At 40.6% G+C, this 24,527-nt stretch overlaps 1 protein-coding gene across 1 annotated transcript in view; it reads left to right on the plus strand.

Annotated features, from left to right (window-relative positions):
• Positions 1 to 24,527, plus strand: part of LOC134205456 (ras-GEF domain-containing family member 1B-like) — a 217,105-nt gene that overhangs the window by 35,602 nt on the left and 156,976 nt on the right. The window contains exon 2 of the mRNA XM_062680711.1: positions 10,312 to 10,359. Within this exon, the coding sequence (XP_062536695.1) occupies positions 10,312 to 10,359 (48 nt within the window). The remainder of the gene's footprint in view (positions 1 to 10,311; positions 10,360 to 24,527) is intronic.

Raw genomic sequence — 24,527 nt, forward strand, 5'->3', positions numbered from 1 at the left:
AAGTGAGCCCAAAAGACCATCACCTTGCCGTAACCCTCTGCGCGTTTCGAAGGGACTCGAGAATGCCCCTGAAATTCGAACAACGCACATCACCCGACCCATCGTCGCCTTGATCCACCGTTTCAGTTTATTCGGAAATCCGTTTTCGTACATTAGCTGCCTTACCTGGTCCCGATCAATTATAGCATATGCGGCTTTGGAATCGATAAATAGATGATGTATGGGAACGTTGTATTCGCGGCATTCCGGCAATACCTGACGTACAGCGAACACATGATCTGTGGTAGAGCGTTCACCTATTAATCACGCCTGGTACTGCCCCATAAACTCTCTTACAATTGGTGTTAGTTGGCGGCATACAATTTGGGAGAGTATCTTGTAGGAGGCGCAATGTGATTACGCGGTAGTTGCTACAATCCAGCTAATCGCCCTTTTTGTAGATGGTATACACTACACCTTCCACTCCTGCGGTAGTACCTCATCCTCCCAAACCTTGATAATTACCCAGTGCAGCGTTCTGGCCAGTGCCTCACCACCGTTTTAAACAGCTCTCCTGCTAGTTGGGCATCTCCAGGGGCCGATCTCCTCCTGGAATTCCTGGAGATTCGGAGCCGGAAGTCGCATGTCCTGCGCGCGTGCTTCTTGTCTCATTTCCATACCGCCACAGTTGTCTGCCACATCGCCATTCAGGTGCTCTTCGTAGTGCTGCCGCCACCTTTGGATCACCTCACGCTCGTTTGTAAGAAGGTTCCCGTTTATGTCCTTACACATATCGGGCTGTGGCACGTGGCCCTTACTTACTTACTTACTTATGAATCCTGTACACCTCCGGTGGAGCAAAGGGCCGACTTGAAAGATCTCCATCCTGATCGTTGCCCAGCTATCGCTTTGACCTGTTGCCAGGTTAGCTTTCGGTCGACTTATTTTATTTCTTTATTGAGGCTTCGCCGCCAAGAGCCTCTGCTGCGATGTCCTGTTGGGTTCCAGTCTAATGCTTGTTTACAGATTTCGTTTCCGCTCCTACGTAGAGTGTGGCCGACCCAGCCCCACTTTCGATCCCGAATTTATGTTGCTATCGGCCTCTGATGACAACGACGATGGAGCTCGTTGTTTGAGATCCAGATGTGAGGCCACCAGGCCCGAATTATATTCCGCAGGCATCTGTTGATGAACACCTGCAGCCCTTGAGTGTTCTCCACTGATACACACCATGTTTCGCTAGCGTATAACAGCACAGATTTCACGTTAGAGTTGAAAATTCGTATTTTGGTGCGTTCACTTATCTGCCTGTTTTTCCAGATATTTCTTAAACTCGCAAAGGCAGCCCTTGCTTTCTTGATCCGTGCGCCTATGTCGATCTTGGTACCGTCGTCTGACGCCATTTGGCTACCAAGATATTGGAAGCTTTCAACATTATCCACTGGTTGCCCGGCTACTGTGAAACTGGAAGGAGTCACCGTGTTTACATCCAACAATTGGTTTTGTTGACGTTGATGACTGAGGAGGAGCGCTCGACAAGGTCGTTGAGCATATTCAGCATACATATTCTCGTGATTGAGACGGTCGAAAGCTTTTTCGTAGTCAATGAATACAAAGTAAAGGGACTCTTGGAATTCGTTGACCTGCTCCAGAATGATGCGGAGCGTGACAATATGGTCCACACAGGATCTTCCGGCACGGAATCCGGCTTGCTGCCGCCGGAGAGTCGCATCGATCTTCTCCTGAATGCGGGCTAGGATAATTTAGCATAGAACTTAGAACACAGCAACATAATGCCTCGCCAGTTATCGCATACAGTCAGGTCACCATTTTTGGGCACCTTCGCTAAGATACCTTGCATCCAGTCAACCGGGAAAGTTGCGGTGTCCCAGATATTACGAAATAAACGATGCAGTAGTTGAGCGGATGTCATGGGGTCAGCTTTGAGCATCTCGGCTGATATGCGGTCGACCCCTGGGGCTTTATTCGATTTCATGCTTTGGATGGCTGTTTGAATCTCTAGCAGTGATGGAGCTTCGGTATTGACGCGTGTTATACGTCGGATCCTAGGCAGATCATGCCGAGGTGGTGATGGCCTGGCTGGCACTTGAAAAAGTTGTTTGAAGTGCTCGAATCAGCGTTTCAGATGGTCAGTTAGGTCGGTCAATAACTGATCATTCGCGTCTTTCACAGGCATCGTTGCATTCATCTTCGCCCCGCTTAAGCGTTGTGAGATATCGTAGAGGAGGCGAATGTCCCCGGTTGCGGCGGCTCTCTCTCCTTCGTCGGCCAGAGAGTCTGCCCACGCTCGCTTGTCCCGTCAACATGAGCGTTTTACTTCCTTCTCAAGAGCCGCGTATCGTTGACGGGATAAGACTTTGGCTCCTCTGGTTTTCGATCGCTCTATCGCGGCTTTGGATTCTCTTCGCTCCTCTATCTTTCTCCAGGTCTCATCGGTGATCCATTGTTTTCTCTGGGTGCGTAGTTCGCCCAGATTGTTCTCGCTGGTGGCGATGAAGGCATTCTTGATGGCGGTCCATTGGTGTTCCACGCTGCCACCTTCCGGAATATCTGCAGCACGCGTCTCCAGTTCTTCAACGAAGGACCGTTTCACCGTGGCATCTTCCAGTCGGCGTGTGTTGAATCGTCGTCCAACTCTTTCCTCTTGCCGACGAATCCGCGCAATGCGCAGGCCGATGAGGAGGTGATGATCAGACGCGATATCGGCACTACGTTTATTCCGTACATCAAGAAGGCTCCGTTTCCATTTTCGGTTGATGCAGATGTGGTCGATTTGATAGTCTATAACGCCGTCACGGGAGACCCACGTGACCTTGTGAACAGGTCGAAGAGGGAAGAGCGATCCCCCCATTAACATGTCGTTATTACCTCAAAATTCTGCGAACAGCTCTCCGTTTTCGCTCATTTATCCGAGTCCATGGCGTCCCATAATGCGCGCATGGTTCGAGTTGTCGGATCCGATCTTCGCATTGAAGTAGCCTAAACAGATCTTGATATCACCCTTCGGAATTCTATCTACGACGGCATTGAGTTGACTGTAGAAGTTCTCTTTGTCTTGCAGATTATAGTAAGGTTATATTGGATTATAGTAAGGTTTCGGACCCGTGTTCTAAATCTGGCAACGATTATCCTTTCACTTATAGGTTCGCACTTCATAAGCGCAGAGTGTACCTGAGCGCTTAGTAGGAAGCCAACTCCGCGATGCCGGGGAGCGTGTTCACCTCGTAAACCAGAGTATAGCAGAACTTGTCCCGACGGCGTTCTGTGTTCTCCAAAGTTTGGCCAACGGACTTCACTCAGTCCCAGGATCTCAAGCTTCATGCGGCGTGCCTCATTGGCAAGTTGTTCCAATTTACCCTGCTGGCCTAGGGTTAAAACGTTCCATGTTCCTATTTGTGTCCGTTGTTTCACGCTAAGAGTCGTCGCCGTAAAATCAGTCCGTATTCTTTCATTATCGGATTCTCGGACAAATTGATGTTTCGGGAACAGTAGGTTGTTGGCCCAAGGTTCCCTATCCACCGGGATGGGGCTACCATCTTAGGTATAGCTTCCGAGAATATCATTTCATATTCAGCCGCTGGATGCCAGAACAGACGCTGTTGGAGCCGCACCTGCTTGGTGAACAGACGCTCGATCAGTCGGGTCAAATTTTTTTAAAGTCCCACCCAACACCAGGACTAGGCTAGTGCGCTTTGAGCGGCACACGGTCGCTTTGATAGGGCCTGCTTGGGGACACATGCAGCTTTTTATAGAAGTTCAACAGAACCCACTGTCAAACCCCACCACATCCTAGGCAGACCCCACAGGACGCACCCTCTCACTCTAGTTGATGTCAGAAGGACAACAGTGCCTAGGCTGCACTACCAGCTAAGTACGCAACCCTTAGCTGGCGGTCAATTGTCATCGGAAGACCCGTGAAAGCGTGAGTATTGGAACTTGTGAGGACCGGAGCTATGTTAGGCGACCCTTCCCGCATGTCAACTCACCATTTCGCAGCGAAACGTGTTCTGAGGATATTTGGACCATCTGGTCACGTTCCGGGTTGCCTTGGAATGCTGGTATCGTAGGGGAAGTGGCCACTTTTTGTTCATTACTGAAACCTGGCCTGCGACGTACCCGTAACGCTGGGTAGACACCTTTACGTGGTGTGTTACGGGGTAAGTTCTACCATGGTCACATTGCCAGCTACAGGCACATCCTGACCCAACGAATACCTTCCCAATATCCAACTCCGTGATACTTTTTCCTTCTCTCCCTGGTAACGGTACAGATAAGCGTGGCCAGGAATAGTTATTCTAATGATTTTGTCATTTTTGTCATAGATTGAAATTGAGGACTACACCCACCTTAATTTCTGATAGCAATCTAGACAGAGATTTCAAAAGAAACATGAGTATCACTAGTTTCCAGTCCACGAAATGATTTATAGTAATTTATTTATTTTCCATATTTCATTATAACTAATTTTTCATATTTCATTATATTTATTTTCATATTTTTACATTTTAATTTTTAAGTTTTCATATTTTTATAATTTTATATTTTTAAATTTTTATTATTTTTTAGTTACGTGTTTTACATTTTCCTAATCTTACACTTTCATGTTTTATTATTTTTGTGTCTTAAAATTTTCATATTATTTTGTTTTATATTTTCATATTTTCATATTTCTTTAAATTTTACATTACACTTTCTTATTTGAAATTTTATGTTTTAATATTTTTAAACTATTATATTTAATATTTTTGTATTTTCAGATTTATATAATTTCATGTTATTTATTATGTTATTTCATATTATAATATTTTTATATTATCATATTTTCCATATTCTTATATTTTTCCTTTTTTTAACTTTTATATGCTCACATTATGATGCCTTTATATTTTTATATTCTCATACTTTTACATTTGTTATACTTGTATATGTTCATATTTTTATACTTTTGTATTTTTAAATTTTAAATTCATTATTTTAATCTTTTGTATATCCATATATGTGTATTTTCAATTTTCATGTTATCATATTTTCATATTGTTATAATTTCTAATATTTAATTTACATTTTTTGTCTTTTTTATATCATTATATTTTCATGTTGTTATAATTTAATTTGAATATTTACATATTTCTATATTTTCATGTTTCCGGCTTAATATTTTTGTATTTTTGAATTTTTATATTTTCATTATTTAATTTCATATTTCCATGTTATATATTTTTGTGTTTCAATATTTTTATATTATCTTATTTTCAGCTCTTCACATTGTCATATTTTCAAAATTTTATTCTTTAATATCATTTTTTATATTTTCAAATTTTCAATATTTTCATATTTTCATGTTTTTATGCTTTTTTGTACTAATATTTTTGTATCTTCATTTTTAATTTCATGTTTTCATATTTTTTTATTTTCATATAGCAATTTTAATTCTTTTATATTATAAAATTTTCATATTTTCATGCATTTATATATTTATATTATTGTATTATGTACCTTCATATTTTCATGATTAAACATTTTCATAGCCCACTACAAAACATCCCAGGAAGGAAAGCTTCACAACCTACTATGTAACCTTTATGCAGACGACTTCCTGGCACATGACCTGCTATCTGATACTCATAACATTCTAAATAATAATTAAATTCTTTACAATTTCCAGCTTCTTCTTCAAGAGATGTACATCCCGAGTTAACTTCGGCTCGCAGTTGATGTTAAATTCTACAAATATATATAAAATTTAATATAATTTCTTATTATAATGTTATTGATTTCACTACATATTTATATACATACAACTACCAAAATAAGAACTTAAAAGAACGCGGTGCGTATGGTACGGTATGTCCACGCATCCTTCAACCCCTGTAGATTCGTGATATGTATCACGTTGAAGTGACTACTTGAACACGATACATCTTGAAGAATCATCTCTGCGGCAAACACAACGCAGTGGGCCTGGCCGCTTTGAAGTTTATGTCATACCACTGGTATGCTGTGAGCCTCAATATTGACAAGAAAAATTATTGGGCGTCATCTAACTCAATGATTTTCCAGGATGCTTTCTTTGTACTGGCTGCGTTTGTGTTCGATTAGATTAGATTAGATTAGATTAGATTACTGAAACCTGGCCTGCGACGCATCAAACTTTATGATTTTGCAAAATAAGTCCAAAGAAATGTGTTCTGAGGGTATTTGGTCCATCTGGTGACATTCCGAAATGCTCTGGAATGCTGGTGGCCACTCCTTAATCAATTCCGAAAACTGACTTGCGACATGTCAACATTAATGATTTTGCAAAACAAACTCATCGAAATGTGTTCTGAGGGTATTTGGTCCATCTGGTCACATTCCGGAACACCATGGAATGCTAGTTCTTTGGGGAAGGTGGCCAAATTTTGATCAATACTGAAACCTGGCTTGCGACGTATCAAACTTCATGGTTTTGTAAATGAACTCCAAGGGAATATATTCTAAGAGCATTTGGTCCATCTGGTCACATTCCGGAACACCCTGGAATGCTGGTTCCCTGGAAGAAGTGGCCAATTTTTTAACATTACCGAAACCTGACTTGCGACGTTTCAAACTTTTATGATTTTTTGGTCATTCTGGTCACATTTCGAAACACCCTGGAATGCTGATTTCCTGGGAAAAGTGGCAACTTTTTGATCTCCAAGAGAATCAGCATTCCAGGGCATCCCAGAATGTGACCAGATGTACCAAATATCCTCAGAACAAATTCGTATTGACTTGTTCAGCAAAATGAAGTTCCGAGATGGGACAATGCGGACTGAATAACCTTAGAACACATTCCGCCGAGCTTGTTTTGCAAAATCATGAAGTTTGACTCGCGCAAGCCAGGTTTCGGAATTGATCAAAAATTGGCCACTTCCACCAAGGAACCAGCATTCCAGAGCTTTTCGAAAAGTGACCAAATATCCTCAGAACACATTTATTAAGACTTGTTTTGCAAAATCACGAAGTTTGACATGTCGCAAGTGAGGTTTCAGTAATGATACAAAAGTGACCACTTCCCCCAGGAAACCAGCATTCCAGGGCATCCCGGACGTATTACAATTCCAATCAAAACTCATTGATAAAGTTTTGATAATAGTGTATTTCTTATTTCAAAAATTTATATTTTACATAATATCCAATGCGATCAATAAATCCCAATGAATTATTGGCAGTGGCTGATTTTCTACCCACCGCAGCCACATCCAGGCGCTATAGTATATGCACAAAATAGCCAGCAAGAGCTAACCGCCAGAAATTTGTATGGCGAAAGACATCCAACGCTGGTTTTCTCAAAATTAGGAACTTTTCATGAAAAACTATTTGGTACCGGTTATGAGGGATGGTATCCGCTACTACGCCCACCAAATATTTTTTCGATTAAAGTGCTTAATTTTGAGAAATCGAACCTTAGATGCATTTCGCCATACTGATTTCAGAAAGTTAGTTCCTAGTGTGCCGCTGTAAGCACGCTCAAAGCAGTCGATTCATTAAATCCTGCTTTTCACAATCAGCACAATGTATGCGGAACAAAAGATCAAACGAACAAAACGTCGAATGAACAAAATGATTTTTTTGTTCACTAAAGCTCGTTTGCTTCGTTGCAAGAGGATTAGAAGCATCCTTCTTCCAAGCAGCTCGAAGGCCTCCTTTCAAGAGGCTCGAAAGCCCCCTGGGCACTTCAGAAGCCTCCTTTCAAGTGGTTAGGTTGCCCCCTTTCAAAAGGGCTCGTAAGCCTCCTTATAAAAGGCTCGGAAGCGTTCTTTCAATAGGCTCGGAAGCCTCCTTTCAAGAAGCTCGGAAGCCTCCTTTCTAGAGGTTCGGCAGCTTCCTTTCAAGAGGCTCAAAAGTGCCTTTCTAGAGGCTCAAAAGCCTCCTTTAAAAAAGCTCAGAAGCCTACTTTCAAAAGGCTCGGAAGCCTACTTTCAAAAGGCTCGGAAGCCTCCTTTCAAGAAGGTCAAAAGCCTTCTTTTCTAGAGGCTCAAAAGCCTCCTTCCAAGAGGCTCAGAAACCTCCTTTCAGAGGCTCAGAAGCCTCTTTCAAGGTGCTCAAAATGCTCTTTCCAGACTCAGAAGCCTACTTTCAAGAAGTTCAAAAGCCTCCTTCCAAGAGGCTCAGAAGCCTTTTCTCGAGAGGCTCGAAAGCCTTCTTTCAAGTGGTTAGGTTGCCTCCTTTCAAGAAGCTCGTATGTCTTCTTTTAAGAGCCTCGGAAGCCTCAAGGGCTTGGAAGTCTATTTTCAAGTGGTTCGGAAGCCTCGCTTCAAGAAGCTCGGAATTCTTTTTTCAAGAATCTTGGAAGCATACTATCAAGATGCTCAGAAGCGCCCTTTAGAGATGCAAAGGAAACCTCCTTTTAAGTGACTCGAAAACCGCCTTCAAGAGGCTCGGAAGACTATCTACAAGAGGCTCAGAAGCCTTTAATCAAGAGGCGTGGAAAACTACTTTAAAGGGATTCAAAAGCTAAAAGGAGCTTCCCTTCAATTGGAGGATTTTCAAGGATTGGAAGCCTACTTTCTTTCTAGGGAGCTTCCTTAGCCGTGTGGTAAGACGCGCGGCTACAAAGCAAAACCATGCTGAGGGTGGTAGACAATTTTCGGATTGGAAATTGTCTCGACTTCCCTGGGCATAAAACTATCATCGTGTTAGCCTCATGATATACGAATGCAAAAATGGTAACTTGGCTTAGAACCCTTGCAGTTATTAACTGTGGAAGTGCTTAATGAACACTAAGCTGCGAGGCGGTTCTGTCTCAGGGTGGGGATGTAATGCCAACAAAAAGAAGAAGGAAGCCTACTTTCTAGCCTAGCTCAAAGGGGTACTTCTCAAGAAAAAGGTTGTGAACCGCTGATTTAGACATTCATTGTCAGTTGAATTATTTTAATAAATAAACAATTAACAATAAACACCAGGACTTGGGCTTGTGCGCTTTGAGCGGTAAACTCATGCAGGTAAACTATCAGAATTCTAAAACTGATAGATTACTTCTAAGAGCTGGTGTTCCTCAAGGCAACATACTGGGGCCCATATTGTATAACATTTTTACTTCTGACCAGGTATCTGGCACCCCCAATCCTACCCAATACGTTTAACAATAGCCACCATCTTTGAGTTTCCTATTGTTCGGTTGAAATTGGGTTTCCCACTGACAATTTTTTTTGTAAACAAACCACTATTCCGAATTGTTTTTTTTTTTTCAAATGGACGTAAATATTTTTCTTCATTTTTCGAGAACTTTTGCGAAACTATGAATGCGAGGTGTATTTTAACAAGAATATTGATGCCTTTAAAAAAAATTTCATATTTCGATCGGCACCAAGCGCTCTACTTCGCCAAAATATCATGATATTTAAAACATGTTTTCAATGGCAGCTTTTCGTCGACTATGATTACGCCTTGGTATGCTGGCATCAGAAACATGGCCTTTTCGCAGACACCTGCTTCTGACCTACCTGTTTTACCACAAGGGTGTCAAAAATCTTTGTTTGCAGATGACACGGGCCTTTCAGCCAAAGGGCGAAGCCTTCGTGTCATTTGTAGTAGATTGCAAAAAGTTTGGATATTTTCTGCACTTACTTGCAAAAATGGAAAATTTCCCCGAATGCTTCCAAAATTCAGCTTATAGTTTTTCCACATAAGCCGAGTGCTTCTTATTTGAAACCTTCTAGCAGACATATTGTCACTATGAATGGGGTTCCAATTAATTGGTCTAGCGAAGCTAGATATTTAGGACCTCTGCTAGATCAAAACTTAGCCTTAAAAATCACATTGAAGGCATTCAAGCCAAATGTAATAAATATATTAAGTGTCTATATCCGCTTATAAACAGAAAATTAAAACTTTGTCTTAAGAACAAATTTTTGATTTACAAACAAATTTTTAGACCAGCCATGTTCTATGCTGTGCCAATATAGACTAGAAAGAACGCACGTCAGAGGATTGAAAATAAAATTTTGAAAACAATTCTGATTTTGCCAGAGGATAATAGTGTTAAGAAAACACGAAATGAATGCATGTATTAGATAATTAACAAATAAAATTAGTTAAAACTGCATTCGTTCGTCCGTAAACAAGAATAGGGGTGATTGACAACACATTGTTTTGCCAAGGAATTGCTACAATGCATTCAACTGACCGCAAATATATATGAATTGATGGAAATAGTGAAACCTATCCCCTAAAGAGCATTTTTTTCGGTTTTATAAGAAAGCCACCACCAACGCTAGGTAGATTTTTTTCATATCAAGATAAGTTCAACACCAATAGTTAATTTATGATTTATTCTCTATTTTTCAGAAAACATCACAAACACCAGCAGAAAGTAAAAATGCAACGAAACACAAGGTAAGTACATGTGATAGCATATTGATAGATTACCTTCGTAATCCAACACATTTATGTAGAAAACATTCACTGCTTATACGGGTATAACGTTCTATCTAGGATTAATAAGAAGTGCATTTAATGATCAATTAGTTGTATTGCGAAACTCAACCTCAACGTCACAGACACCAACCGTAAATAGTATCCGATGAAATAAAAACTTACAAAACCAGTCCCTGACTATTTTCAGTAATGAATGAAAAGTAGTTTCACTCTCGTCCAACTTAATCGCATTTAGTATTAAGCAGCTTTCTCACTACAGCAGTAACAGCAGTGCAAAGTCCCGGACGACGATCAGTTTTCGTTTTTTTGCGGTTCTCTTGCAGATCGCCGGTCAAATTGGCGACTGTCGCACCATTGGCTACTGACCCGGGAATCTGATTGGTGAACATTGGAAAACCGTACCACGGAGTTGAATGTAATAGAAAATTCTATTTTTCAAATCTACTGATAGAATCTAGTACTATTTTGTTCAGCTCAATCAGCTGGATTTTGCCAGGAATACGTATGAATATGATTGCTGCTTGACCGATGAAACCCCCAAACACGGTACGTTTAGTGTACGACGCGCAATTTCTGTCAGCAGGGTCTCTCATCGTATGGGCAGTGCGTGCGCTGCAAAGGAAACCGTACTATGAATGAATTTAAATGGCTTTTTTGATGTGTGAAAGCGAAACTTTTTCTTCACGCTGGCTGTGGACAGTGCTACACAATCCAATGTGTTATGTAGATCATTTCGCGAAACGAAAGATACCTGCAGAAATTATGAAAACAAACCAAAACTATGCAAAGGAATATTAAAGGAACCTGTTTTGAAATCAGGTTTAAGAAAAAATATGACTTCCATTTGGTATATTTGACGGTTTTCGGGCAATTATTACATAATCAATTCAGCCAATATTGTATAACAAGTGGATTCGAAATTCATCAACGCAATAAAGCAGAAAAAGAACCACTTTTTTTTTGCGAAAACTGATGATCTACAGTGAAAAAAAAGGTTCAAAAAATGGATGTCCATCATATTTTCTAAGATCATTCGCGATCCTTGGACTGATTTTTCATTAAATGTATCTTAATATGAATACAGGGCTGGGACCAATCTTCCTAGAAGTGACGAGAAATGCAACAGCACTACTAGCTAGATTCATTTGTTTTTTCAGTAGAAGGTAGGATTTGCAAACGCAATTTTATGATATCATGCCACTGGATGTCGTAAATCAATCATCTCTAAGCCCAATTTCATATCCTACATCCTATGGTAGAAGCCTCAGGCCCATTCAGACGCATGCCCGGCTGATGAAAACAAAAAGGAAGGGTGGAAAAGCAGCATAACATTTATCGAGTGCATGCGGCCAGTCCCATGCAATACATGAGTCACCTATTGGGGTGAATTTTCTCCTCATATCCGTGCCCTAAATTCCTTACACTGCCCTTTGTTCGGATTGGGGATGATTTCGACCCAAGAAAGAGGGTTCGTTAACCTCACCACAGTCGTCGAATAGGTTGACCGCCCATAATTCGCACCCCTCTCGAGTCAGTAAGCATCACTGAGCGGATGCGATGACTTCAAAATTCGCCATGCCTTTGAACAAAAATCAACATCTGCCGACGAATGGTTGTTTGCCGCAAAATAAAAAAAGACGCACAAAAACACACGCTTTCAGCTGGTCTTCTGGCTTGCAGAATACAGCTTGAAAAGCTATGTAGATGTCGAACAATTGAGTCACCTTCAACAAATGTTGATGCGATGAATATCGTCGTCGCGTGCCAGTTTCATGCAATACGCCAAACCTAACGAACCAGGTGCACTTTGTCTTTATTATTTTTTCGATTCAATTCCCCGAATCCTGATCCTTGCACGTTTGTGGAGATTTCATCGGACATTTACGACATGTGGTATAGGAAAAAGATAAAGAATCAAAGATTTGCCAAAAATGCACCCGTTCTTGTTGCTTTTGCCGGTGAACCGAGCGGATCCATACTTTCGAAATTTACAGAGCAATAACAAAAATTATGAGAAAGAGAACAGTTTGAAAAAGAGAAGAGATCATGAGATACTTATTCCACAGACAAACAGACGTAACACTGAGGAAATTCCCATCGACCATGAGCTCAACGGTCGTTTTAAATTCAACTGCTTGCGAGTTTCACGTCCAGGGGCGCGCGCGTCGTATACCTGTGTATTTGACATCTCACACTAGCGCCTTCTGTTGACAGTGTTGTACTAAACTTTGTTTCGTACAACATGCACGTTAGGTGGTGCTAAAATAACTGGGCGATGGATTTTGAAACAAATTGTTCTAGCTGTTACGTCTGTTTGTCTGTGCTTATTCTTTCAACTCAACATTTACTCAATTCACTCAAATGATTGAATAACCTGAGAACAGGTTGAAGTTGCCTGTGACCTAATTATTAGATGATTTTTGCATTCTATTTTTAATAAAGTTTTTTAGTTTGTAGTTTCTAAAAATTTCAAATTCCTGGATAGACTGTAATTGCAACATTGAAGGGAGCTTGGGTTCTAGCAAGCAATTCAAAACCAGGTTTTACTACTGACCATAATTCTTTAAATGTTCTCAAAAAATCCTTAGGAATTAACTACTGACATTTTTTTGTAAATATTTTAAATAATTCTTTAGGAAATACCTCCAGGATCTTTTCAAAAATAAAAATCAGGAATTCTGCCAGAACTCTTTTGAAAATTAGTTCAGGAATTCCTTTGGATACCATCAGATATCCTTGCGAAATTCCCAAGCATTTCCGACATTCTTAAATTTCTTCAAGAATATCAATGTACATTCCTTCAAGAACTCTTTCGGAATTTCGTTTATGGATTTTCCCAGAAAATCCTCTGAAAATAACTTCGGAGATATTTTATGCTAAATTTCTTTAGCAATTTCTTTGGAAATTCCTTTAGGATTTTGTTCGGAAATTGATTTATGATATTTCTTCGGGGTATGTTTTAGGAAATCTTTCAGAAATTCTTTCCTTAGAAAGTTCCTCAAGAAAATCCTTTGGAAATCCCTTCAGTAAAGCCACACTGAATTTCTTCCGAAATTCCTGCAGTAAAGGAAACTGGACACACGTAATACCCGGGGACACATGTTCTCCCCTGTTTTCTCGCAAACTAATTACATTTTTATACCACTGACAGTGGCGCCGGGAGTGGGTGAGACAAGTAGGACATGTCCTACGCATGAAAATACCTGGGTAGGACAGTAGAAGCATTGTCCTACCCATGATTATGGGAAGAACATACCATATCTAATAGAGTAGAGTGGGGCAAGAGTGCACGTGAGGTAAGAGTACGTTTTCGATTTTTTGAAGTAATAAAAAAGATAAACTAGCTGCACTGCATCAGTTTGACAGGTATTCTGGCCAACTATTATCATGTGTAATTGTAAACGATTTGAATAAACAACAAGGGAGATATGGAGTTAGATAACTTTTTGGTCATTTTGCTAAAAATAATTGGATTTCCGCAACTAGTATTTCATTACCATATATACGTTCAATCAGGTGAACATTATACTATTTCGATAACCTATTGTATAGAGTACTTTATGGTACAGAACACCAATCCTGTTGGTTTTCCAAGAAGTCAAAACCATTACTTGAATAATTTTTGGGACGGTGGGGTAAAAGTACGCAGGAACCGGTGGGGCAAGAGTACGCATATGAATCTTCAAGTTATGATGTCAAATCCGTATCTCCGGCCGAAATAAGACTTCTTCCAAAGCGTAAAGATTCACAACTAAGAAAAAGGGACAAAATTTGAAATTATCACAAGTTTTTAGGATTAGTTGAAGTAATTCGGTGTTAGAAAGGACTTAGCGAACAAAGCACTGAAGCGAAATAATGAAATTGTATTAGGACTTGTTGTACACCTAAACATAGTACGAAAAAACAATTTCATCTATATGATAATTTCATTTAATCAAAAGAAACATTCATAAATTACGCAACGTTTAGCTGAGAGGGGTTGTGAAATGTGTGACGATCCATATAATTTTTAGAGGATTCATACAAATAGTGTAAGATAGGAGGGGAGGGGTGATGAAATAGCTAAATTTTACGTTCCGTGATTGGTGGACTTTCTTTAAGGAAAGTGCCTTTGTATACGCCACGCGAAACCTGATATATATTTTTACCTCTGTAGTTTTTTGTATATATAAAAAAAACAATGGTTTTTCGTATGAAAGTGCACATTTTTAGGACCCCTCCCTCTTTAAGAGTTACGTAATCTTTAAACATTACCTAATATATGCTCATTAAACATCAATTAAATGTTATTAACTCTTATTTGTGTTAATATATACTTAAAGCACATGATTGGATAAATGCGTACTCTTACCCCACCCGATGCGCACTTTTACCCCACCGGTGGGGTAAGAGTGCGTTTTTCACTTGTCTCGCAATAAGGGTTCTACTAAAACGAATCTCAATAATTTCAATATTTTATCCACTAGGTAACATAAAGGAAGAGTATATGAATCATCGACACTGATTTGATATGCAGAAGCTTGCTTCATAAGGGCCACATGATCGATTGAAAACTAAGTGCGTACTCTTGCCCCACTCTACTCTACTGTTTCAATTTCTAGATCCAAAAAATATCGTTTGAACATTTCAAAGTTAATCAGAGGTTTGAAAGTTCATCAAAAGTTAAACTGACAATCGTGAAGGTTTCCGGGATTGTGAAAGAGAAATCTATTCTGAAAGGCTCTTCAGAGTCTGTGTGGATTTTTTCATTCCAAAAAGTGCTCAATGATGTATTGAGATTTTTCAAAAAGTCTTGAAGTTTCTAATAATTTTGTATCTTCCATAAAATTGAAGAAAACTTGCTGGAAGTATTTAATTATTTTTGCTGGTTCAGGGAGGCTCAGAGAATTTCTGAAATTTCATAAGAATAGACAGACCGACAGGTGAATTGAACAAAATTGGAATATCTAAACAATGATATAGCTTAGCTTAACCTTGCTTATCATAACTGTACTTGTTAATGGTTGACTGATCAGAATTGGTGTAAATTGCGCAAAAATAAATAACAAACGTTGGGATTTACCACCAATTCTGGATGAACACGTTTCATCAATATATAGATCAATAACGGCACCAGTCATTTGGAAATCATATGAATGTTATTGTGTAGTTATTGTTGCTTCTAGAGACCGAGAAAACCTCCCGGCCGCAATACCACGGAAAGAATCTTCGATAATTCTGTAGGGCAGATAAGCAGAAGTGTACATCGGAGATTCACTTAAAAAAGTGATGTAGTCTTTTCCAGACCTCCTGTCCATAATGTAGGCTGTAGCCACTCTAGACTACCGAGGTCATCTCCAAAAATTGAGAAACTTAACAAGGATATGAGAGAATAATTGCACAAATATGCAAAAAGGAAATACTTTATGATGATTGTAGTCAGGGTTCGTACGATGAGACAAAATCAAGCAATTTTTGGGTCGAAGGAGAATCTTTTTTCGTAGTTTATAGTGAAAAACCATCTTTTCTTTAGAGCGAACCTAGAAGATAAGCGAGAATCGTGCCTACTTGATGAATTTCTTTTTTCGTTTCATCACTTATACGCCTCACTCACTTTTAAGAAAATTTTCGGTAAGTAATTACAAAAAATGTAAGACCGTAATGGGTTTCGAACCTAGAACATCAACAAAAATGTAAAGAAGTATCAAGAAAGAAGTCTTAAATTCGAAGTAACATCATTCTTGAGATTTTTGGGACGATCATAAGTTTTACTGGTAGATCGTAGCGATGTTTCTAAACATTTGTAAATGTTCGAATTCCTAGAGTGTTCTACAGATTTGATAATACAGGTTTTGTCCTACCCACGTCTCAGAGGGTGGCCACACATCTGCCACTGATGAACAGATGATTTACTTTATGTATATATTTAGGTTTTAGAAAGGTTTTACTATTTTAACGCTCGCAATTCGTTTTTCTACAAAGGAGAAAAGTTTAATAACTTGGAATATATCCAACCAAAACGTGTCAAATTTTTACTGGACATAGTTTTATCATTGTAGAAATGAATAAACAAATAGAAAAAAAATAAAACAAGATAAATACTCAACATGGATACACTTGATACCATAGTTTTGTCACAATTAATCCCTTTATTGCATATATTAAGGTGTTTGTTGCATACAATAGCATTTATTGTATTTCATGTAACCAATTGATCAGCTATAAATCTTTTCTGGTTAAAAGTAAAGTAGGTAAATAAATTTAATTACTCTTCAATTTTGTCAATCAAGCAATACATCCGTATTTCGAATTTGCCCATAGTCTATTTCATTAACCAGAGCAAAGTGCATCCTAAAATACTTAACATTGATTGGTTTTAATAAATGCGAATAAATTGATTTTAACATTATTTTCAATAATTAACATAAATTGTGTGCTTTGAGAATAGCTCGATTGTGCAAAAGAGAGGCTTTCTTTATTTATGCTCTCTTTCGCTAATGTATAGGCTAGTTTTGCATTTCTACTACATTCTCTCTTCAGCACGCTAGACCAAATTATTGTCTTTAGATATCTGTGAAGGAATCCAAAGTAAACTTTAGCATTTGAAGAAATTATTATTATTATTTATTCAGACTAAGGTCGAAGTGGCCTGTGCGGTATATAAGAGTCTTCTCCATTCGGCTCGGTCCATGGCTACACGTCGCCAACCACGCAGTCTACAGAGGGTCCGCAAGTCATCTTCCACCTGATCGATCCACCATGCCCGCTGCGCACCTCGCCTTCTTGTGCCCGTCGGATTGTTGTCGAGAACCATTTTTACCGGGTTACTGTCCGACATTCTGATTACGTGCCCGGCCCACCGCAGTCGTCCGATTTTCACGGTGTGAACGATGGATGGTTCTCCCGGCAGCTCATGCAAGTCGTGGTTCATTCGCCTCCTCCGCGTACCATCCTCCATCTACACCCCACCATAGATGGTACGCAGCACTTTCCTTTCGAAAACTCCAAGTGCACGTTGATCCTCCACGAGCATCGTCCAGGTTTCGTGTCCGTAGAGGACTACCGGTCTAATGAGCTTTTTGTAGTTTGTCAGTTTGGTACGGCGGCGAACTCTATTCGATCGGAGCGTCTTGCGGAGTCCAAAGTATGTACGATTTCCAGCCACTATGCGTCTCCGAATTTCTCTGCTGGTATCATTTTCGGCAGTCACAAGTGAGCCCAAGTACACAAATTCTTCTACCACCTCGATTTCGTCACGACCGATGCAAACTCGCGGTGGGTGGCTTACATTGTCTTCTTTTGAACCTCTTCCTATCATGTTCTTTGTCTTCGACGTGTTAAGGACTAGTCCGATCCGCTTGGCTTCCCTCTTCAGTCTGATGTAGGCTTCCTCCATCTTCTCAAAGTTACGTGCCATAATATCTATGTCGTCGGCGAAGCAAAATAGCTGGACGGACTTATTGAAAATTGTAACACTCGTGTTAATCCTTGCTCTTCGTATTACCCCTTCCAAAACGATGTTCAATAGCAGACACGAAAGACCTTGCCGTAACCCTATGCGGGTTTCGAAGGGACTCGAGAATGCCCCTGAAACTCGAACTACGCACATCACCCGATCCATCGTCGGTTTGATCAATCGTGTCAGTTTATCCGGAAATCCGTTTTCGTGCATTAGCTGCCATCCCAAGTAACATTTTAAGTTCTATTTCTCTCTTTGAATGGTTTTCAAGATCACATTATAAGAACTCACAATAAAACACACTACCACACGACGACCTTGTGATGACCACTATAAGAGTAAGATATGACCAAGTGGCCCACTCTTGATAACCACTATAAAATTATTATAAGAGTATTTGGAAACCATTTTCAAGCCACCCGCAAAAAAGGGAAATTGGCTGCGGTAGCTGACAAAAAGATTGCTTAAAAAAAAAAACATCACAGAAAAATAATATCAAAATGGATTGTAGATAAAAATGACAACAACAAAATATATTCATGAAGGTTTTTTCTTCAAAATATATTCATTGAAACGAGCTGCGCCTTCAGTTTTATTGTAGAACCTAGTAAAAAAATTAGATTGGGCACTATGCGCCGACAAAATTCTGTAGTTCTGGGCCATAAAATTGGACATAATTATAACATCGATATCCCAAATATACACCTAATCTATTGATTTTCGTCACCAATATATTTGTAATTATAACCAACTAGCTTTATGTACCCGGCCTTGCTCGGAATTGCCAGTTTGATTCGCAGTTTTTTTTTCACAATCGGAAAATGAATAAACCAATTGGTCAACAGGATAATTGCGTTTTCTTATCGATACTTCATCATTTGATCAGAAGAAGGCAGATTTCATTTGAAAACATTGACTGGTTTTGAAGAAGGGAGCAAACCCATAATCGCCATATTCCGGGCAAACGTTTATTTCTAAAGAAGGAAAAACATCCACCGATGCCTTATTCCGGGCAAACGTCTATTTTTAAAGAAGGGATCACATTCACCATCCAGAAGGAAACACATTAATCATTGCTTGTCACTGGGCAACCATAATTTCGATAAATGGTTAAATTGATCGATAACTAAACAATACAATAATGGGTTCAGAAGTTAGGCTGGAGCATACACACAAACATACAAACATTGAGTTTTATATATCTCGGGTACTTATTCAAAAGGACGTATGTGATTTTGTAAACAAAGATGCATACGTCGATTTGTCAAATATGATGGCACTCCTACGCAAAACCAACACAACGAACATGTAGCCGAAACCTCCCCTACCTGTATGTGGCGATGGTTTGCGTGGGAGTGCTATCAGATTGCAGAAATCAACGTTTAAATTTTTGTTTACAAAATCACATACGTCACATACGTTGAATAAGTATCCGAGATATATAGATAGCTAATAGCTATATGTATTCGGCTTTGCTAGGGACTGAAAAGTAAATTATTCAATTAAAATGTCCAATGCTGTAGCACAAAACCCACAGAGGTAGATCTACCGCTCATAGAATTGTTCCTTTGTATCAATCTATTTTTATATATTTGTTTGGCCCTTCTACCTTTTCAATAAACATCTTCCAAAAATAGAGAATAAGTGTACCAAATCTGGTTGTAATTTATCCTGGGAGTTACACTGAATTGCTCATTTTTTAAAGACAACCTTCCCCATAACTTCCCTTTTCCCCAATGACCCTCCCACCTCCTTTTGTTATCTTCTCCTTGGGATAGAAAATGTGTACACCAATTTTGGTTGAAATCGGTCCTGGGAGTTAGGTGTTACACTGAATTGCTCTTTTTCTAAATACAACCCTTCCCCCTTACCATCCCTTTTTCCCAATGATCATACCACCCTTTGTTATTTTCTCCTTAGGATAGAGAATGTGTGTACCAAATTTGGATGAAATCGGCTCAGGGGTTCAAAGATACACTGAATTGCTTGTTTCCTGAACAATACCCCTCCCCCAGCCCCTCCCTCTTTACCAAATTACACTTCCATATGATCGACTACTCTTAGTGAATATGTGTACAAAATTTGGTTGATATGGGTACTGGGGTTGGGAGTTACACTGAATTGCTCGTTTTATAAAGACAACCCCTCCCCCATACCCTCCCTTTTTTACAATGACCGCCCCACCCGCTTTGTTATCTTTTGTTTAGGTAGAGAATGTTTGTATCAAATTTGGTTGAAATCGGTGCAGAGGTTCAGAATTTACTCTGAATTACCCGTTTTCTGAACCATACCCCTCCTCCAGACCCCTCCCCTTTCAAAGATTACACTCTCATATGGTTGTCTCCTTATATTGAATATGTGTACAAAATTTGATTGAAATCGGCCCTAGGAGATGCAAGTTACACATAATTGTTCGTTTTCTAAACAAAACCCCTCCCCCTTTTCTAAATGACCCTCCCACCCCCTTTGTCAACTTCCCCTGAGGATAGAGAACGTGTGTACCAAATTTGGTTGAATTCGGCCAAGTGGTTCAGAAGTAGTTAGCGAACATACATACATAGATTGATTTTTATATATATAGATTGCTAAAAAAAGTTCTTTAAGAGGTGTAAATATTGTCTAAAAGTGAATTTCAGTCACGAATTGCACTGTCTTGGAAATGCTTTTCTATTTTCAATATGGCCATCATGCATATCGAACAGAAAAACGTTGCTCTCATCGAAAACCGTAATAAACTCGTTGCAATGCAAATATTCTTATTGGGGTTATTTATTCGACCACATTACGGCCAAAAATTATGGCTTTGATCGAGTTTTGAAAATATGACTTATTACGCTCTCCGTCACAACCGTAGAGCTGCCCATAAGATCAATCAGTACTTGACGTTTGAAGCTTTTTCAGCAGATTTATGAGAGGTTCATTGATAGCAATAAGAACGCCAATAAAACTTGAATAGATGATGTGTGGGCACGTTGTATTCGCGGCACTTCTGCAGTACTTGGCGAATGGCGAACACCTGGTCCGTGGTGGAGCGTTCGCCCATAAAACCCGCTTGGTACTGCCCCACGAACTCCCTTGCAGTTGGTGCTAGTCGACAGCATAAAATTTGGGAGAGTACCTTTTAGGCGGCGTTCAGCAATGTGATTGCGCGGTAGTTGCTACAATCCAGCTTATCGCCCTTTTTGTAGATGGGACACACGACACCTTCCATCCACTCCTGCGGCAGAACCTCATCCTCCCAAACCTTGGTAATCACCCAGTGCAGCGCTCTAGCCATTACCGTATAAGGTAACAATGAGGCAACGAGCTGACACGGGTTTCAGTACCATAAAGAATTAACTAAGAATTACTATGTCTGAAACTTGATTATGCATATGTACAACATGTGATAGATTTAGTTCGGAAAAGGTATTGGAGGGTAACCACCCCTTCGGTGGTTACGTCGTCCTCCGCAGCTTAGCGGGTACTGATGAAACCAAATTCCCAGCACCAGGTACCAGCCGATCTCTCGCAATACATTTTCAGAACTAACTCTCTCAAATGTATTTTTGTACACATGTCAACCAAGTAGGATGAGTATTTAGTATTGTCCGGCTCCTACACACTTGCTTCATCAGCAACGGCGCTCAATGAAGTAGGGTTGTGTGAGGTTGTGCCAGTTTGGTCGTCAGATCCCAACACGACCACACATATGCATATGCATAATCAAGTTTCAGACATAGTAATTAATTTCCACACCGGGTGGCTTAATACCCGGCATATAGGCAATTAACTTTGAATGTGCTGAACTCGAGTGGCGATCTCTCTTCGCTTGTGTGGTCGTGTTGGGATCTGACGACCAAACTGGCACAACCTCACACAACCCTACTTCATTGAGCGCCGTTGCTGATGAAGCAAGTGTGTAGGAGCCGGACAATACTAAATACTCATCCTACTTGGTTGACATGTGTACAACAATACATTTGAGAGAGTTAGTTCTGAAAATGTATTGCGAGAGATCGGCTGGTACCTGGTGCTGGGAATTTGGTTTCATCAGTACCCGCTAAGCTGCGGAGGACGACGGAGGTCCTTCATAGCTTAGTAGGGAAAGCACCTGTCATGCGAACTGGGGTCGTGGGATCAAACCCCACCGAAGGGGTGGTTACCCTCCAATACCTTTTCCGAACTAAATCTATCACATGTTGTACATATGCATAATAAAGTTTCAGACATAGTAATTAATTTCCACACCGGGTGGCTTAATACCCGGCATATAGGCAATCAACTTTGAATGTGCCTAACTAAGAATTGTAAGACTTCGCACGTAGTATTTCTTGAGACCATGAATACTCACATACATCTTCAATTTATTTGGGTATTCTGGTTTAATAGTGTATGTACAACTAACGCCTCTCACACCCCTGACTGACGGACCAAATTAATCGAGGCGAATTCCTCGCGAAAACACGAACTCCGGGGTGATTCTGAAAGGGCGAAAAAAAAACAACGAGGAACGAGGAGGAAGGAGGGTTCGGGGAGTAGAACGGAGACTGACCTCGAAGCGAGTCGAAAAAAAGGATCGTTCTGGAAGAAAAGGAAAAAACCCGCGTGAAGAGTGAAGTGTCCGGGAAACCCGGCCGCGCTAAGCATCGGACCTATTTTGGAGTCAAGGAGATCTCGGAATCACGGTGAACACCGAGAACCACGGCCTTCCACCGACGATCCCGTACCGCTCGTAGTTGCCTTTCCCATCCAAACAGCCGGCCACGTGGTACCCTCGTTCCGTCCTAGTAATTGGGGACACATCTGCCGTACTTGGCCTGCGCTGTACTGGATTGTCACCATCCACTGGGATTTCACCGGCCCTATCCTGACCAGGGCACGATCTGACTGTAATAAGTGCCGCATCAAGTTACCAGGCCCCCTGGGATACCTTAAGGGTCGTCTACAAATCACGCCTTGTATTGTCGTCATCCGGCCGGAACCTCGTTACGCTGTTTTCCGTGTCACATTGTGGTGATAGACCGGCATCCACGACTCACCTAGGCCTAGAGAAGCCTCAGTGCAACACCATTATCAGCGGTGACCTCTAGTCCTATTCGGTCGCAGGTCCTATTCACCTTCCGGCCGAGGGTACAGGGTTCAAAAATTATCAGTGTCCCGACATTGGCAGGTCAGCCTCCGATGAGCACGAGATTCTACGCGTCTAACCAATACCCACAGCCCGAGACCACCAGCCGTGGACGGCAGGTGTCGTGCTTGGTAGTTGTCTAGCTGAGTATCCCGCGACTACGGGACCACGAGAAATTATAATCCCACCCGACCGTGTGGAACCGGCATCCGATCAACTGAAGACTCCAAGCAAGTTCTACGTGTCCAACCTATAACCCGGCTGAAAAGCCGGCTCTGGTTTTTGGAGCTGAGCCCTGTATTACTGTAGCGGTAAAGGTAGAAACAGGTAGCATGCAGACAAGGTACGTCCAAATAAGCCGCATCCCAACAATGGGCCCCAACATGTCCGATCGGCCAAACCAGAACTAACCCCCTAAAGACTAACCCTAAATCGAAACCTCAAAATTTAATAAAAACATATTATAAAATGTACTCTACATTTTCATTTTACTCGTTTTCCCGCATGCTTGTTGTCTCGTCTTGATTACGTCCCCTCCACAGGCGTACGGACGTCATAGGAGGTAGTTACACATTCCGCGGGAGGCTGCAAAGTTTATGCATCGTTGGCCGTTGTCGTTCGATACGGTATGCAGACTATCCGGTCCGATGACCGGTCTATACATTTCCTCCCTTCCTACCTGAGCGTTCATGTCACCGATGATGATTTTGACGTCCCGCAGTGGGCATCCATCGTATGTCTGCTCCAGCTGCACATAGAACGCTTCTTTCTCGTCGTCGGATCTCCCTTCGTGTGGACAGTGCACGTTGATGATGCTATAGTTGAAGAAACGGCCTTTTATTTGGCTTGGAAACCTCATTTTGAGAGGCTCAGAAACTTCCTTTCGAGGGGCTCGGAATAATTCTTTCCAAAGGCTATGAAGTCTACTTTCAAAAGGTCAGAAACGTCAAGATACTCTTTTCAATAAGTTCGAAAGCACTCTTTCAAGCTAATCTTATGAGTTACGCTTATTAAAATATGGGGTACCTCAATGAATTGCAATCTCTACCAAGATCTATACCAAGGACTTCATGAACTTCGAATAAGAATAAGAAAGACTACACCGACTATCAAATTGATTGATGTTTAAAACAGTGGAATTTAATCTTGACTTTTACCATAATAACAGGATTCTAATTTTCATTAATTTTTAGGAACTATTCGTGTGCACACACTTCTCTACTAGCACTTATGAATAATAAGAATACGAATCTCGGTGTTTGCAGAGTATCTTCTTGAATACACATGACTTTTTCCGATGCCTGGTAGTTTCGATTCCGTTGAGTCCCTCATGCCGACGATAGAACCTGGCGAACCGGCTTTGTACCGGCTGGCAGATACTGAGGCTGAAATCTTGTTGGCAGTTGAAAAAGCGATTTTCCGCGCACTAGACGACGGCGTCGATATCAATCGGCGGCACAAAATTTTTACTTTCTGCTTCGAATAGAGTTTTTTTATTCTCTATTATTATAATCTCTATTATTATAAGAAATGTTCTATAGAGAAGGCGGTCTTTTGTGGCCTATTGTAAGTCTGATA

Source organism: Armigeres subalbatus, chromosome 1 (assembly GCF_024139115.2).
Source record: "Armigeres subalbatus isolate Guangzhou_Male chromosome 1, GZ_Asu_2, whole genome shotgun sequence".
Lineage (NCBI taxonomy): Eukaryota > Metazoa > Arthropoda > Insecta > Diptera > Culicidae > Armigeres > Armigeres subalbatus.